Below are 18,978 nucleotides of genomic sequence, written 5' to 3'. Positions count from 1 at the left end.
CCTGTTGCATCACTGATATTCCTTCTTGGTTTATTTTCTTTTAGAATTTCTTTTATTGGGATCTATGGGCATTGAGCCTTCTCTGTTTTTACTTCTAATGTCTTTATTTTTTCGTAGAAATGTAAATTATAGAACATTCTTCTCACTTTCTTCCACATCATTAAAATCATCAGTATGATAGCACTGGACTCAAGATCCAGCCTTGACAATAAATTATTTTGTGATCTTGAATAAATCCCTTCATGTCTCTGGGACTTGGTATTCCCTCACAAGATCAGAGTAAAAGCGCCCTAAGGGGCCTTCATGCTCTCACAGTCTGTGAATAGGACAAATGAATGTATGTGTTGCTAGTGTTAGAATACAGAGAGCAGAAGGGGGCCACAGAAGAGAAAATGCGGAATAGGAGAAAAGGAAAGAGAAGACAAGATCATATGTTATATGCCCTTCATTATTATTTACAATTTTTTTGGAAGAAATTATAAATACACTGAATCCAAGTGATTTGGCTATTATTCACTTATTCAAAAAACTATCTTATGTCCGGCATCTTTAAAAATGGTGGCTTCTTGGGGTGCCTGGGTTGCTCAGTTGGTAGAGCATCTGACTCTTGGTTTTGGCTCAGGCCATGATTTCAGGGTTGTGAGGCCAAGCCCTGAGTCAGGCTCTGCACTCAGTGGGGAGTCTCCTTGAGATTCTCTCTCTCTCTCTGCCCTTCCCCTCCTGCAACCCTCCCCCAACTCTCTCTCTCTCAGATAAATAAATACTTTTTTTTTTTTTTTTAATAGTGGCCTTTTGTGTGCAGGCTTCTTGCATCTGTGTTCTCAGATTCCCCCAGCATTAGTAGGCTGACATGTGATGCTGGAGAGAAGAAACCCAAGGCCTAAGTGGGAAGGAGAGATACTCTTTACTGAATTTTATGGAAGACTTTCACGTACTCTCTCTCCTAGTCACACTTAAGATTTAGTGGATAAACCAGTGGACTGGGTTCTCTTATAGACCTGTTGCTTAATAAAAGAAAAAAAATGTTTTTAGTCAATGGTCATGTTGGGTTATTAACTTTATGTCTTTCATTCTCATCTTTAAAATGAAGGTAAAAATAATTCCAGATCACAGAGCTGTCAAAAATGATACAATGAACAGTGAAAGTTTTGAAAATGCTAAATTACTCTCTCAAGTGCCTTCCTTAGTCTTTCTTTCCTTTCCCCATATGTATGCATATCTATCACCTCTAGTAGACTATAGAAGTCTTGAAAGCAGGAATTGTCTGATATATACCCATATCCTTCAAGATGCTTAGTACAAAGCAGATTCTTGGTGTTTGAGAAGAAAACACAGTACATATGAGAAGAAGTGAGGAAAAGTCAGCCAGGGTTGGTGCTAAGTGGAGACCTCCCACCCCCATATGTAGGGACCCATTTGCTTGTATCCAGCTTTAAAGGCAAAAAAACCTTTACTTGTAAGGTTAAGACAAGGAGTGGTCAAGTAATTTTAGAACATGTCCAACCTTAAGATCTTCTGTGCTGTTAGTGGAGGAGAGTGGGTGCCTTCATACTCTTGTTGGCATCATTTTTGCTCTGAGAGGCATTCCCTTCTCAGAAGACCATCTGGAAAGCAAATGATATAAAAAATGAATCACAGTAAAAGGGGTCAGAAGAAAGGAAACCAGGATTATCCAACTCAAAAAGAATTCCACACAAAGACAAGTATATGTAATAAGAAGTTTATTGGATTTCTAAATATAATAAAGGAGATGCAGTTCTTTTACAGAAAAAAAGAATATCATTTTCATATTCATTCTTAAAGAGCATTAGAAAAACATAATTGAGAAAAACAGAAGGTAAATAGAAATGTTTTCATATAATTGGATAATACGTAAATACAAAGAAAATACCCAAATCACTTGCTTATAACAGGTTTTATGCTCTTATTTTCATAAGGAATCATGTGGGTTATTTTGGATGTCAGTGATGGTTCATAATGTAGTGGAGAAATGTGATTTGTTAAGAATAAAATAAGAAAGAGAAACCTATATTTTAGGAATATCATGGCTCTGTCAGTAGCACACATGTGAAAAACGGCATATTCCCTCTAGGTTTTCATGTGGCTTTCCCCAAGTCAAGGAATGTTCTACTGACTAGCAGCTGATCGTGGTGGGGCGATGCTGTACCTCATGAAGTTCTTGTTCCTAGTAGAGAGAAAATCTGGCCTCTCTCTGTCTCCCCCTTCTCTTTTCTTTGTCCACTTGTAAGTACCACTTAACATTTACACAAAACTATCTCTCATAGTCATGGTCATCAGGTTGAAACCTGGACAGAGAGCTCTATTGTCTCTTTCCTTGCATCTATCTTGTTCCCAAGGAGAAAAACCCCGTATCCTAATACTTCTTCTGATACCACACAGAGATTCTTCAACCCTTATCTAGCACTAACATCTGATTCTCTAAAAAATAGAAAATGACTAGTGTTGAAATTGGATAAGGTAAAAACAGAAAACGAACGTCAACAGGAAGAGTAGACATTTTTAGTGAAGAGTATCACTCTTTCTCCAAGGAGCCAACTGGTCTCATAAAATGACAGCTAAAGCAGGGTGGTCCACACTCAAGATTATGCAACAGTAATCTGTTCCAGCCTCATCCCTGGTGTATGTAGGGGGGCTCCTTATATGGAAGGCAGAATGGTGGCTGACTGCAGTGCCATGGAAACCGTCTCCTATAGCTCGTCCCTCCTTACTTCCTTTTGGTGAAAGTGGGTGGGGCAGGAGATAACTTTGTGACCAAGACGACGTCAAGAGCTTCCTTGGAGAGAGGCTAACTGGAGGCATCTCTCTTTCCCAAAGGAGAGGCGTATTCAAATGAACATGGAGCCAAATGACTTAGAAGGAAAGAGAGCGACTTGGCAAGTGTAATTTGCCAGCTGGTTGAGTCAGACGACACATTGAGAAAGATCTTTTTTGGAAGCACGTCCTCCCTTCAACCCTTTTCCTAAAATCATGCACGGTCTACCTCGTCCTATTTCCCTGGACCCTCTCCTACTGCCACACCTGGATAAGAGTCCTTCGGTCTAGGCTGTGCTGCTGCTCCATCAGCAGGATCTGTGCTTGCAGTGCCCATGGCAGAACTATGGAAACAAAAGCCACTCGATAACATATGCTACTATTTTTAGGAGTCAAAGTAAAGATGCTCTAAGGATCTGGCAAGGACATTTGGCCCCCTGAGCCTCCAATCCTCACAGCCAAGACTTTTCTTCCCTTTTCACTGATGTTAGCCTGTGAGATAAAAGGAGGAAAAAAATGTGCTGACATTCTAAACCCACCAATGCTTAGTTTATAAAACACACATATGACGCATATCCTAATACAGATCCTGGGCTCTATTAATTCTCTTAAACAATGTCGGTTTTTTTTTTTTTCTGACTAAATATTCCAATTCCATGCAGCATATACTCCCTGGTAGCAGAGTACAGGAAGCCTCAGCAGTATGCCACCATCCAGTCGGATATAAATATAAAGTGGCTGTATCAGCAAGGAATGCTCAGGGAATGTGTTTGCAGCCTGTTCCACGGTGCCACTCGAGAGGGGATATTGGAAATGAGTGACTTTCTTCCATTTGGCAAGCGTTCCTTATCTTAGCACCTACTCTTCGAGATGGTATGTTTTTGAAGGCTGCACAGTATGACTCTGGGTACCGTGTGTACATACATATGTAGGAATAACGTTTATGTTTCTCAGAATAGGCACTTTTTGAAGGCAGTAAGTCTAAAAGTAAAGTTAATAGAGCCTATATTTAGTGCTCATCTTCTCACTTTGCTGATGTGTATGCTGAACAGAAGATCACAGATTTGAGTCAGTCTCGCAAAGAGGCCGGAGTCGGCAAATGGCTATATTCAGAGCTGGGGAAGTCTTGCCAACTCAACTGTAGCTGTTAAAAAGGCAGACTTGGAGAAGGTGGCATCGTATTTCTCAAAGGTGACGGCACAGAAGGAGAAAAGCCGGTGACAAAGCCATGAAATAAAAGCTCGTGTGTGCAGCTCCGAGAAATTACTATCCTCGGGCTCTGCATCTCCATGTCACGTCTCCTTCATGGCACAGATTTGCCACTCAGAAAGTTCTTTCCCTTCCTTTTTTTTTTTTTTTTTTTTGGGTGCGTCTCACAATTGCACATATTCCCAGCAGAGAGAGAGAGAGAGCCCCAAATCTGCTAAACTAATGATAAACGTGGAGTTTAAAAGACAAAACAAAAACAAAGTAGTTCCCTGCACAGATAACCTGGCAGAAATTAACACGGCGTCCAGCTGTGAAAATTCTGCATCTAAGTTTAAATTTTCACTTAAGGCACATTCAATCACAGGATAATTTTATTCATGCCAAAGGATCAGACAATCAAGTGGCATCTTTAGTTCTGTTTGCTATTTCATATTTCCTGAAAAAGAACAAGGGGAGAATTCAGACTTGGGGGGGCGGGGAGATTCTAACTTTGTTTAATAAGGAAATAATTCTTGGATAATTTGCTTATCAGCTTTCCCAAGAGAATAGATGGGGAGTAAAAGGGAGAAAGTCATTGAAACGTGATTTTGCAACTACTTTGCTACACGTACTGGTGACAGGATTTAACTTCCAGGGTTCTAAGTCTCTTTCCTCAAAGGATGCATCTCAATTCTGACATTTCAGCGCAGTGAGAAGGCTGGTAGGGTGCATACCAGCTTCAACCTAATGAGAGAGGTCTAAGGCACTTTGGCTCTTTCTGGCAATTTCTCCCTGATACACTGATGTGCTTGGCATTCATCTAAAAAATCGGCAGAAGGGTTAGTAAAATGCAAACACTGCCTAAATATCAACTTGCCTTTTACTATTTGAAATTAAAATCAGGCCATTTCTATTGTTGGCATTTAACTGCTAAGAATCCCGTTTCCTCTGAAGTCTGTGTTTGAAGGAATGAAACACGTTGGCAGATACATCATAACCCGGCTATGCTCTTCTCCTACTTCTGGCTTATGGTTCCTAAGTGATCATCAGCTGTCACCCACAGAGAAAAAGAGATGAGAAGGTATTGGATTTTTTCCCCCTTTAGATTTAAGTCTCCCAAGAAAGAAAAGAAAGGAGACATGTATCCAAGAAAAACTAGCTCTCCCCTTTTTGCATGTTCTAAAGCAGTTCAGAAATGGCATTAAATAATTTTGTGAGGAAAGACATCCAGACTTAATATTTACTCCCTTGTGATAGAGTAAATGAAGTTAGGAGAGCAAGTGTGATACTCTCCTCTTGGCAGGGAGCAAGCAGGCGTCTTCCAAGGTGATAACACGATGCATCAATAACAACGGCCCAGGAAGAATCTTTACCCTTTTCCCCACAGATAGAGATGTAAAGAGAGAATCAAGCAGGAGTGATAAATACTTTCGTTTCCACCCCCACCTCAAATTGCTTTGGCATATTTTAAGAGATAAATGGATCCATACAAAATTTAAAGAGCTTTTTCTTTTCCTTTTTGGCAGCCACAAAAATGGGTCAGGTCTAGGAATTATTAATTTCCCGGCCTGAAAAACCCAAGTGTTTTAAAATAAGATTTCTTTTTTTGAAGGATCAGCTTTCTTGGAAGATGCTTGTATGTGCATATGTGTGAGAGGGTGTGCACGCACGTGCACGGGTGTGTGTTTTAAAGACAACGCAATTGTGTTTTCCCTACATATGGAGGACTGTATCATGCAGAATGGAGGAAGGAAAAGTTTTATTCATAATTTTCTTTACATTATGTAAAGGGAGATCAGGATTTGTGACTCCCTTTCTTTTTTTTTTAAAGGGCTGCTTCTTCATCTTCACTGCCTCCCTGCCCTTTTGTTCCTGCTGAGGAGATGTCACAGGTTCTACTCATGGATGTCCCTACCCAGGTGTACTCACCTAGATAATTCTCGAGAGTTCTCAAAATTCTTCTCTCTCCTTTCACCCGCTCTTGGGTGGAGATACTCCATCTATCCTACAAGAATTGCTCTCCACTGCGTCAGCCAGAGCATTGATCAAGCCTCATGGGAAGACAAGGCTCCTTTTTCTAAGCTCTGACTGTTGCCATTTCCGCTAAGGGTACTACCCTGCTGGCCCCGCTGGCACATCCTTTGTATTCCAGGTGTGAAGTGTGGAAAGGAGTGAGAGGCCATTTGTGACTTAACTTGGCCCTCATTAATCCCAGGGAATAAGCAGAGGGACACTGAGAGTGGCTTGATGGATGGTAGCTTCTAGGGAGGGAAAAGCCTAGAAGGCTTATTAGATGAGATCATTTTAAAGGTTTCCTGCAGGAGATTTAACTCAGATGAAGAGAGAACATCTTTCAATCAGTTCACCGACTTTAACTTGAAGCCAAACAACTATAATGAGAAATAGGAGGAAATAAAAACCTAAGAGCACCCATCAAAAGGCACATCTTCCTGAGAGATGCAGCTCAAGGGAAGGAATGGTGGGTTGTTGGTCTGCCATGTAGGGTAGCTTCTAGAATATACACAGTGGCTTACAAGCGAGCATCCTGGGGACAACACAGTACCAAACTCCCTCGAGTAAGCACACAGAGATCACAAAACCACGATGGCCTGGGAAGCCCCATCTGCCAAAGGGCAAACACCAAATAGGGAGGCTGCATTCGGTCCTGCTGCCTTTGCTCCCAGACATTTCAAGGTCATGGGTTGGTAAGGTGGTTGGGAAATGCCTGGTGCAGTGACATACTCTGTGGGGCCTCAATAAATGTGAACTGAGAAGGAGAATAATAGGCATTGCTTACCTCCAGCACTTTCCATCTCTGTGGGGCATAAATCGTAACCCCCGGGAGAGAGACTGTCTTAAGGACCAAGTCGCCTCTGCCCTCTGCCGCATTCGAAATGATACAATCTTGGTTGATATGCTGAACCTCACAGTTCCAGAGTTTTCCCCTTAATGTAAAGTAAACCAACCGTCTCCGGGGAAATTTGCTGCAGTGTGCTTCGGTGGCACAGCTGTTTGTTCTTGGCGGTGGCCTTCCCCCACTGACATCATCACAGTGCTGATGTCGGATCAGATGATAGAATGCCTAGTAGTTTCCCACAGGATGACACAGACCCTGCACGCAGGATGGCAAGGCAGCACCGGGCACACGTGGCTTTGCCACCTGAGGTCTCTAATGGTCTATGAGAACTGCCCTGGCTGCCTTTGAGCAGGGCACACGAGTGTGTGTGAAGCATATACTGTGCTCTGAGGTAGTCTGTGCCCTGAGAGTGGCCACTGGAGAGAGCACTGGACTTGCACGACCTGGCTGTGTCCCCAGATCTGCCACTTACCAGCTGTATCGCTTTTGGCAAGTCACTTAACGATTCTGAGCCTCGGCTCTCTCTTCTAGGATAGGGCTATTAATAACCTTCCTCCCAGGGCTGTTTCATGTGTGAAAGCAGTTTGTAAGCTCTCTTAGGAATTATTATTTTAGAGCTCAGAAAGCCACCCCCAGGTCCTGCCCGGGAGACTGATGACAGATTCTGCCGACAGGGCTCTCTAATTCAAAGCTGGGGAGGGGCACTACCGGCGGTGCATGGGAACCCAGGGTGCTGATGAGAGAATCTGTACACTTCTGCCTAAGACCACAACATAATGTCACCCCTTCCCCCAAGGACGAATTTCCTTTGGCAAACAACAACTGGACAGAAGTAGACTTTCGACAGAACTACTCTCTTTTGCTTTTGACTTCTTCCTTTTTAGAAGTGGAGATCAGGGGCAGGCAGGTTTCAACATTTCAAGGTCATTAGCAGCAGGCCAGGTAACTGGAGTGGACTGTTCATGGGTTGGTCACTGGAGGAGTCCAAAAAGCTACATACCAACTATCGGAACACTTTGTCTTTTGAGTTAGAAAATAACAACAACAACAACAACAACAACAAAATACTCGTAAACTCTAAAACCTGACCCTCAGAAAATCCTTCAGACCATTTTTAAGGATTTTTTAAAAGGTTTTTGTCATCTTTAGCTAATAATGAAGGTTTCCCTTTTAAAGTAATGTGTTCCCAAGATGAAAACAAGTATACGTGGAAGGAAAATGAAGGGAGGAAGAACATTTTACTGTGTACTAAAGATTAGTTTTGTGTGGCACCTGGGAGAAGAAGTCATGAGCTTGTTGATGCAGGTGATGCTTAAGCAGAGTCTGGATTGTCACTTAACAGTGAATTGGCAAGGGAATTTTAACACCAAGTGGAATAGATGATGGCTGGGTCCTTTCCAACTGTTGACCTAAAGTCATAGGAAAATAAGGATGACTTGCTTCTTCTCTTGCAGGGTTCAAAAGACACATGTGTTTGCTCTGAGAGTAATCTGGTATAAAGCTTCCTGTTCATAATGTATGTGCTGGTTTATATTTTGGCAGTCATCCTATCTTCCAATTATAAAGAGGCAAGATAGAAAATAGCAATTGAATTAGATTTCCTCTATGTCTTTTACCTTCCCATTGACCCTGAATATCTGGAAAGTTTTTCTCCTTTAAGGAAATTCCAGAATCCATAATACTTAAAGTAGAGGGTCTAAGGATAGCTTGTGCTTTTCTGTTGTTTCTAGTGCCTTAAATAGTCTCCCTTCAGCGTTTCCACATTAACTCAATGAGTCAGTTCAATATTTCTTACCAAGTTTCCCTCCTCAACGAAGCCCTACTGATGCCACTAGAAAGCAGTACCCTTCTTAATGCTATCGACCTTAGTACACATTGAACCTGTTTGACCTTATTGCAACTGGACTGAATCAAAGTTACTTAGGGGCTGATTCTATTATAGTAATTATTAAATTAATATGAGAAAGGGATGTTGGACTGCCATGTAGGGTAGCTTCTAGGATATACACAGAGGCTTACAGGTTAGAAAGGTTAAAAAGACAAAATAAAGAGAAATACGGACTCCTAAGAATAGTTCCTAATTGATCATGTAGGGAAGCTGTTTGCTTGGTCTAAAGTGTAACATCTCTAGGTACAAACATCGGAGAACAAAAGAATGGAAGTGAATCTCAAAACCAATTAGCAAGTACGTATTTATGTTAAACCTAGAAAGTAGCCAGAACTCTTTTTCTGCATTCAGTATGGGGACATGGACCAAAAAAAAAAAAAAAAAAAAAAAAAATGTGTTATTTCTGAGAAGACAGAGACAAAGGAAGAGTAGGTTTAAAGAGACTTTATAAACATTAACCAAGAAGTGGGAATCTCACGGATGGCATACAAGTTAGCTTGCTTCTTGTTTTCAGAATGACTTTAATTTTGGCTACATCAAAAATAGGACACAAAGTAAAAGGTCTGTTTTGTACACATGGAAGATCTAGCCTCATCTGCCTTCCACTCTCCTGAGTCTTGAGTCCTTGGTGGAAATTTCCACATTGGCTATCAGTTTCTTTTGGGTGACTTCAAGTCCATTTACTTTTCAACTCCAGAACAAAGTTTTTCTACCTAGCCTGACCCAAGGTGATTACTAGGCCTCATCAAGTAGAGTGAAATAGAATTAGAAACTATTTATACAACTGTTCAAAGGAGAAGCAGTAGGGTGATCGGACTTGACATCATGTCAATAAATGGGAAAGAGCTGAAAGAGTTAGTGATATCTGATCTTGAAGTAAAGATTTAGACATTAGAATCGTTTTTGCAAAGCCCTGCAGAAAAAATTATATGCAGCAGGAGAAAGAACTTTTGTAGAAAAGAGTTGCCATAATAGTAGAATGGACTGCTGGGAACAGTACTACATACTGGCCAGGTCTAAGAAATGAGATGGTGACTTGGTAGCAAAATAACAGAAGAGATTCCGATTCTTAAAAGGCCCATGATTCTATGTTTGTCTGGCAACACCACCAAAGGATGTCAGGGGTCAGCTATAACCCTCAATGCTAGTGTAGAACACAAGACGATATAGCAACATCTGTCTTATTCTTGGTAAATCATTCTACTTCTGGTGTTTAGAAGTGAACTAGAAGCTATGGTCAGTGACAGGTTGACTGAATCCATTATATGGGTTGTTTAATAAGGCTGCCATTTGGGTCAGTTAAATGTCTATCAGAGTTAAATGAGTAAGGTTTTCTCTTGCCCCTAAGTTAATGAGTAGCTTGGAAAAATTTAAAAAGGTGTATTGTAAGGAAAGATTAATGCCAGTATCTTAAATTATTACAAAAGAATTAGCTATAGGTTTTCTCCTCTCTCTAGTATGTATAACTTTTTATTTGCAGAATATTAATTTTTGTTTATAACAAAGGCTTGGAAATAGAGATATGTATTAGTGTGGTTAGACTGTGGATAAATTAAGTAACAATCAGAAACAAAGACCAAAGATTTTAGTAATTTTTTTTATGTGATTTTAAGGGGAAATGTTCATGAATTTAACAAAAATGCATCTTCCATACTTTCCACAAAATAAGCCACACATGCCTGTTGGATAACTAAATAGTGTCTATAACTTTTTTGTACAAGGGGCAGAAAAGTAAAATAGAGAAAGGAATAAGTGTCCTTTTAAAGGAAGATAGGCCATTTTATATTTCTTTCTTTTAAAGTTAGTAAGATAAAGTTAATTTTCTGTGTTTGCAACTAAAAAAGAGAAAACTAGTCTAAATAAGTTATAATTTGGATGTTTAGGGATGGCATTACAGATTAGTGGATGATTGGGTTTCAACAAGAGAACCACAGATCTAAAAGCTTCTACTTACTGTCATCATCAGGCAAGTACTGGAAAGGGATAAAACCTTTCATGAGTGAAAGCAGAAACCTCTAACCTTCAGAGATGCTTAGGGTGCAGTGCGGTGTGCCCAAGAATATGTATCACCATCTTTCAGGCTGAGCATGAGCTATGCCCCTCTCTTGGAGGGGATGAAAGGACATGCATTATAAAGTTCTGGAGTAGCTCTGATCCATGTCGTGGGGCCTAGCAGCTGCTGTCATTTCACTTTTTTCTGACAAGGGAAACAAATATTGTTATCTATAGTGATTTTTCAATACATAGTAAACTTGGAAGCATAAATATTTTACTTGTTCAAACAACTACAATTGCTGATCCCTAAAACCCCTCCAATGTTTTCAGAGTTATACTTTACAAAAACTCTCTGGCCATCATTTTAATTGTAGACTGTCCCTTTTCTTAAATCCCTCCTTTGTCTTCTGAATCCCACTCTACGTGGAGACAGGTTAAAAACAAACAAACAAACAAACAAACAAACGAACAAAAACCAAAACCAAACAAAACTCTGTTTCTGTATCAAAACAACATAGCTACCGAGACTTGGCTAATTCACTTACGTATTGAATTAACTATATATTAAATATGTTTTGCTTTCCTCACACATGACCCTTTCAAAAAGGAAAGTCAATGTAAATCCTGTGAAAACTTAAAGAAAGTAGAAGTGAGAGCAGAGACGCAAAGTAGAAATACATCCCTAGAATTATAAGCTTTTTCCAAACAAATTAAAAAGAAATGGACACAGAGGGCATATTTTTATCAGTACTAGCCAGAGTTCAAAAGAATCTCAAAGCTGAATTTTAACAAGATGCTTTACTGAGAGATCCAGACTTGTTCTTCTCAGGTTGCTTTTTTTGCTTTTTATAAACATACTACAGGCCTGTGAGCTGTGATCTAGGAAAAACTCTGGCACTGACCTACCCTTGTTAAATACTGTGATCCGACTATTAGGATTTAATATTATGCTCATAGGCAAAATGCTGATATGTGTAAAAATTCCAGAAGGATGATAGTTTTTCCTTGCCAGCAGGAAAATTACCAAGTTTCATTAGGAATAAAATAACATGCCACACCACTTAAAAATATGATTGTTTTGTCGGTCAGAATGCTTCGGACTTTAAAAAAAAAATTCTTAACCTAATCTTAGAAAGATCACTTTGCATATAGCTGAGAAAAGTAGGGCAGTCATAAGTGAATTTGCCAAGAACTCTATGATCTGAGTCCCTGATGAAAACTCATTAAAATAAAACTGAAAGACTCTATTATCTCATCTCGCTTTATGAATAAATACAATCTGGAAAATATGCCCTTTTTAAAAGGAAGGGTTTATGGATGCCATATATATTTGACGGTAGTCGTCTTCTTCCCTTAATGTGATCATAATTCCATAAAGATCAGAATGCACTGATATAATTTACTTGTGAAAAATCCAAGCCACAATATCATTAATAGGTAGGATGAAAAGAAGGACAGAATGTAAGAAAGGAGGGCAGGAATGAAAAGGGAAGGAAGGAGAAAAAGAGGCAAAGAGGAAAAGAGGAAGAATTCTCACCAAATCACGGAGCTTTAATCAGATAATTTTTTTTAAGGTTTGAATAAGCTACCCCAAACAACAGCCTCTTGAGAAGAGTTTCATTCTAGCTATCTGTCACATGAATAACAACCTGAAATGTCCACGGTTGTACGTACCACAATGACTCAGAACTCAATCCTGCTCCCAACTGGTTCTGTCCACTATTAAATTAAGACCACAGACAAGCCAAAAAGCTATGACAATTACTAAAAGTAATATGTGCTGAATGGTGGTAAAGGCTCATACTGAAGTCTGCCTTCATTATCTGACTAAGATCAGAGTAAGACCAAAGATAATCACTAAACATCTGAAACACCACCTTCTGGCATAAAAGTGTTCTCTTAATTCAGGAATCCATAAGGTACTTCTCCGAGAGACAAGGAGAAAAGAAACACTATTAGAATACATTAAGATAAAAGAGTTTACATTTATCTGGATTTTGTTTTCTTTTTTGATGAGTGGATCTTGGAAATTTGGGAGATGATTGCTAATGTTATGGACTCTCCACTGGAGTATTCGTAGTAGTGTAGAGATTCTTTACACATAAGGCACACATACATGTTGCTCTCTGATTGTCTCCCACAAAAGTGCACTGAGAGAGCGATCTCAAGAAAGGGACTTCAGGCACATTTTGCAGAGGTACATCTTTTTCAGCCTACTGGTTTCCTACAGATGGCTAAAGCAGGGTATGGAACATGCTGTCATATTTCATTCATAACACACATGTACTGCAGCTCTAGGCAACAGATGGACAATCACTTGTTTAAACTACAAATGTGAAATACTAAGGTAGAATGGCAATATTTCTAGAAATGTCTATGAGAAAAAGAAGCCTTTCCAAGCCAAGAGGAGTGGTGAGAGGCTGGGAGGTCACACCAGTGTTTCCCTGATCTCCCTAGCAGCTGCCATAATTTCCCCGACACCCTTCAAAACTTGATGATGGAGGGATCAGGGGGCAGCCGGCACAGATTTGACAAGAGAAGCCCAAACCATATCAAATAGAAATAACACTGTTATTCATGGCTGGTTCACATTAATAGGGTTTTTACTAACTAGGAAAACTGTTGTTAAGTTGTGTTTTTTAGAGTCCTGTCTATATTCAATAAACCCTCTTCTAGAGCCCCATTGTAAAAGTGCTCTCTTTCTTCCTCTGAACCCAAATAAAAACACTTGTTTAAATGTAGTTAGAGTTTTATATACTTTAAACATCACCATAAACATCTTTGCAGAATCTTGTGTGGCGAGAAAACAGCGTTAGTGTTAACTGCTGCATTAGTCAGCATACAGCCAATGACATAATTTTGATTTGAGAAGTTGCCCCTACAAAAACAATTTATCAACGACAGGAAAAAGAACCCACATCTTTGAGCTGCAGAGATGTCCAGCATCTCAAAGCCTTGATGTCCTATGTTGGGACACATGACTTAGTTTTGAGTTTAATGCTATTTGAGTTAAATGCAATTTTGCTTGCAAATAAGACTCCACATTGAGTCAGTGTGAGCTAGGGATCCTGATAGTGAAGAAATTTGATTTTGAAACCATGTGCAGAGCCCATGACATAGTGGGGTTTTTTTCCTTTTCCGTGTCTCTCATTACACAGAATTACCAAATATTTATGTTCTTGACAATTTTTTAAAGCCTGTATATTTTAACAAACTTTCTTTTATAAACTCTGATTTTTCTATTATTTATGAATTTAAATAATAATCAAGACAATATACTCAAAGACAAAAGAATTATAATTGTTAAGGTCATATCATCTTTCTGTCTCTGTTATAGGCAAAATTTCACATAACTAAAAGAGTAAAGAGTGATTTGGCATTGTTTCAACCAAATGATTAATAGAAAAGACAAGAAAGCAATATAAATCATATACTTAAGAAATCCTGGACTAAAATATGTAGGATCCTTTCCTTATTATACCTTGTGAAAGAAAAGAAATCTAAATCTAGATATTTCTGCATATGTGTGTGTGCACATTCATTATTATAAAAGTATAATAAGTCTATATTAAAAAGAGATTTATTTTAAAACTCTTTGGTAAAGATACTCTGAGGTTATGTGATAAAAATGTACTATAAAGATTGAAAGCAAGCAATATTCTGGCAATGCCACAGTGATGGGTATGTGACAGCATTTTCTTATAACTTTCTCTTTAAAATGTTTTGGCTTGTAAACATTTAGTTACACGAGGACTTAAATGTAACAAACAAGTAGAATGTCATTGCATTTTTATAGTATAAATATTTCATACATTTTCCTCTTTTAGCAAAATTCATAATAATATGACTGCTCTTCAAGAGATAAAATCCATCTCTCAATAAATTGGGCTTTGGGCCTAAACATGATTTCCCCCGAAGTATTTCATAGAAAACAAACTGCTGAAGCCATTCAAGCAAATTACATTCTCTTTCCAATTGTCTAAAAGTCAGTGCTCTTTGAGGTAATCAGCATGTCTGATCTTGGATTTGGAGGACAGAAATTCAGAAGTAAGTTTCACTATTGTATCCAAAAATTCACATGCTGCCCAAAATGAATCCCATTGTATTTCACATTAAGAAAAATATAAGACCAATGATAAGAGTAGCAAAGTAAGGGGAAAAAAACAAAGTTTTCCAAGAAAACTTTGCAAAGCTGTAACTTTGGCAGTCACTTTGGGTGACCAAGGCAAAAGAGCCACAAATTAACTTAGATGAACTAGTGACCATAGGCTTAAGAAGTTCTTGTTGAAAAAAAAAAAAGAAAAATTAAAAGAAAAGAAAACAGAACCATTTTTACAATCATTTCTGCTAAAGTAAAATAAATGTAATTGGCGTTCCTGAGGCATGGGGTATAAATCAAAACATGCACAAATAACTTTTCATTTCTGTTCTGAGCTTTAAAATAAAAAATTAAAGTAAATGTCAGAAGAGAAAATCGACTTTATCACTTTATAATCATGAAAAAGGTATTTGTGGACTCAGGGAAGGGCGCCTAAGGGAATGTAACTCTACTTGTTATATTTGATTTCTTAAACTGGGTGTTATGTATACAGGGATTCATTATATTATTATTTATATTTTGTGTCTATTTAAAATACTTCATAATTTAAAAGTATATACTTGTGGAAGATTTGAAGAAACGTTTAAGAAATCTCAATCCAAAATATTTGATTAGTTTACAAAATGGCAACCTGCCGTTACAAAGATGGGTGTCTCTCTTTAAAAGAAACAAGTCAGAACCCACTAGAATGGTTCTGTAGTTGGCAAGCAAGTGTTTCAATGCCCAGTAAGAGTTTGAATAAAGATTCCAGGCAGAGACTCTGCATATTTTTAGCTCAGAAAAAAAGCAATTTTTTTTTCAGCGATTGTCTTTGAAAGTGTGGTGTAAACGTCACATCCATGATAGGACAACATCTCCCCATGATATGCGATTTGAGTTGCGGCAGGATTACGGTAGTAATGAAATGGTTTCACATTTTTTTCAAGCTTTCCTGTCTTTTTAAAGTAAACTAAACAAAACTACACAATTTTATTTTGTGTGCTCTGATTTGCAGTTGTCAGGCAAAAAGGACCTGGGCCTGGGGGACAAAAAAAAAAAAAAAAAAAAAGAATAAGAACAGTTCTTTACAACCATCTTCCTCCAGAGAAAACTCAACTTTGGTGGTTGTGTTTGGATATTATTAAAAAAAAAAAAAATGGCAGTATTTCGGAGATGAAAAGTGGGACAGTATTGGAAATGTTACGTTCCAGAGAAAACAAAGTTTGTCTGTATTATTACCTAGGTGGCATGGAAAAGGAAATTCTGAAGATGGTGTTGTGGGATATTAATAGGATTTTCAAAATACCCCCCAAATGCTTTTTTTTCCCAGCGTGTCCCACTGGTAATTCCTTTAGAAAAAAAAAAAGTGAATTTTGGCTCTCTCTCACCAATATCTGTTTACAAATGAGCCCTGACCACTGGTCACTAGAGATTTTGAATTTCCAATCAAATTAGGTTGCAAATTAAATTGGGGCTTGTTTTAACCTATGTAATTTACAGCTTAAATTCTTTGTAGCTTAACACACGTGGCACACCTTCCCCCCACCAACCCCCCAAGGGGCATGGCTAGTTTAGAGCAACAAGATGCGCTTTTCAAAACACAGAGAAAGAATGGCTATCCTTTCTGATCCCAGGCCACGGGGAGCTGATAGGATGGGACCTTCAAGCCTCAAAGCACCTGTGAGTCGGCCGACTCACCCAGGAAAAACTGTGCGACAGCAAATACCACGCTAAAAAAAGCCATTCAACCAGATGAAAAGTGAGACAAACACAGGGATTAAAAGTTAAAGGAATGCAGAAGTGAATGGGATGGAGTATAATCCGTGCAAAAATGTGGAAGTCCTGGGGAACAAAGGCCCATCGAGGTCCTGCATGATTAAATGTGAAATGTGTATTTGGTGAGAACTTACAAGAAAAAAAAAATCTCATCATCTATGTGCTTCTAAAGAAAGGTTAATATTAGAGGAAGAACAGAGACTATCCCACGGCTTGATTGCCTTTCCTGTATTTTCCCATTTCTTTTCTTATCTTTTTCTTGTGTTTCCTTCTTCTCAGCGCCACCAACTAACCAGCTAAGCAGGCGACCGTATTTAAAGGTCGGTGCTGGCTTTGGCGGTGAGCACCCTGATGCGGGCAGAGTTGCAGGTCTTGCAGAGGATGTGTCCGTCCAGAGGGTAGCAGCCTTGGTTATCTCCTTCGGACAGGAGACCGCCACAATCCTGGAAAGACAGATGCAAGGGATGTGAGTGCAACTGGAAACAACGTGCGTGAGGACTGCGCTCCTTCGCTTGCCATTTGAGGCCTCCACAGCATGGCCACTAATTCTCCTTTCCCGTACCATCGGCCCCCTCTGGTCCTTCCCCAGGATACAACACCCAATAAGAGATTTGGGGACATAAATACACACGGGGTAAAATGACACCCCCCTCAGGTTGCTTCATAGGAAATGCGAGTCCAAAAAGAGAAGAACCTGAGGATCTGGGAGCCCCAGGTACTGGTTTTGTTTTCAGCTAAGCATTGAAAACAGCAAGAGCAAGAGAAAATAAGACAAGAAGAGATCCCTAACTGCTAAGTCCTCTTTGCCCTTTATCATGAGTCCAAGGATCTCTCAAAAGGAAAGCACAGGTGCAGGGACAGAATTCCGCGGCTGTTTCTGGGCAGTGGCAAAGCTGTAGAAGGCCTCCTTCCAAGCAGAAGGGCCGAAGGGCCCGCATTACGCTCTGCATCCTGGTTCCAGCTGTAGTGGGAAAATAAAACCCTAACGTGTGCTGGGAGTACTGCTTTGCTGCACTTTCTGAAGGAGACAGTGTGGTGTAGAGGAATGTGTTGGAAGGGGAGATAGCCCACCCCTACACCCATGGGGCATCCCTTAGCTCTCCCTCAGTGTCATTGAAAATAATTCCTCATGTCCTACCTCACCAAGGGTTGGGAGGATCAAAGAGGAAAATGAATGTGTTTCGAAGTATTTCGAAACAAATTAGAGGAGCTACAGAGCTGTAAAGGATCAAAGGACCATATGACTGTCCTTCGCACCTCTGCAGCTCCATTTTGGAAAGTGTCAAGTAACAGCCAGCCAAATTTTGGTCCTTAGTTTGGAGAAAATGGAAGTTTCTTTGCAAAGGAAAACACAGTACTTCATCTGGAAGTGCGTGCCCTTGCTAACTTTAGGAGAACTCTTCTAAAAGGCCACCACCACTGCATGCCCTGCTTCTGCAGTCTACAAAGAGAGCAACAGGGTCACTGGGGCTCATGTCTGCATTTGACTAACAATGACATGGAAGCTCAGAAAGGGTATCGCCTACAATACCCCAGCAGCGCCAGTGGCTGCAGGAGTCAGGCTTCCCAGAAGTTGGCTTTGCACAAATGAGCAAGCAGATATTCTGCAACTCTAGAGGCATTTGGACACTGAGCAATGGAATTAGATGAACTCTTCATTGCAATAAAGAAAGAAGGAAACTTCCTAAATGATATGGGTGTAACTATTTAATGAGCTGACATCTATGATCACCTGGGCGCCATGAAGAGCCTGGAGTCAACCACAGTCTTGGAATCATCCACTCCTTGCATCTTAGAGCCAAAAGGGGCCACGTGGGGTGTCCAGGACACCCTCCCTGTTTGTATAGGTGGGGAAGTGAGAGGCAGAGAGGGAAGTGATTTCTCCAGTGTCCTGCAGCATCTGAGGCAGGACTAGAATGATGGTCTGTCCTCTTCTAACCCAGAGTTCCTCCCATTCTAGAGCATTGTTTTTTTTTAAAAAAAAACAAACTCATGGGACTTTAAAGCAAACTTACTTTTTACTTGCTCTCATTTAATCTGGAAGGAGAAAAAGGCACCCTTTGTGCAACTCTGGGCGCCAAATCCCAAACCACGAAAAGTCAAAGCCTATTGGTATGCATAGCAAGTGTGTGAGCAATGTCGGAAGCTTTTCTTGCTTAAGCCTCAGTTTCTCCATCTGTAAAATGACCTTGAAAGCATCTATCTGTTCTCTCACACTTATGATTCAGGTCAGTTCTGAGGCTGGAGGTGGTTGTTCCTCTGTCGTCATAAAATCTGGTGTAAAAGCTGTTAGTTTATTATCTTTTCTCATGTTAAGGACACAGAGACATAGCTTGGGCTCTAGGTCCAAACAAAGAGCCCTGCATAAATCAGGTAGTCAGTTTCCACTAATGCAGTGAGTGCCATGAGCACAGTTCTAGAGAG

The 18,978-nt window shown here is 39.8% G+C and overlaps 1 protein-coding gene across 18 annotated transcripts in view; it reads right to left on the bottom strand.

The window, feature by feature from the left end:
• Positions 1-1,706: 1,706 nt before the first annotated feature.
• LOC112645817 (LIM domain containing preferred translocation partner in lipoma) overlaps positions 1,707-18,978 on the bottom strand; it is a 670,895-nt gene continuing 653,623 nt past the window's right edge. For all 18 annotated transcript variants that reach the window (XM_035710426.2, XM_049105701.1, XM_049105702.1 and 15 more), the window contains one exon: positions 1,707-16,997. In XM_035710426.2, coding sequence (XP_035566319.1) covers positions 16,869-16,997 — 129 coding nt within the window. In that variant the 3' untranslated portion in view covers positions 1,707-16,868. The remainder of the gene's footprint in view (positions 16,998-18,978) is intronic.

Source organism: Canis lupus, chromosome 34 (assembly GCF_003254725.2).
Source record: "Canis lupus dingo isolate Sandy chromosome 34, ASM325472v2, whole genome shotgun sequence".
In the NCBI taxonomy this organism is placed as follows: Eukaryota; Metazoa; Chordata; class Mammalia; order Carnivora; family Canidae; genus Canis; species Canis lupus.
The sequence above is the reverse complement of the archived record's forward strand: the minus strand, read 5'-3'. Positions and strand labels throughout refer to the sequence as shown.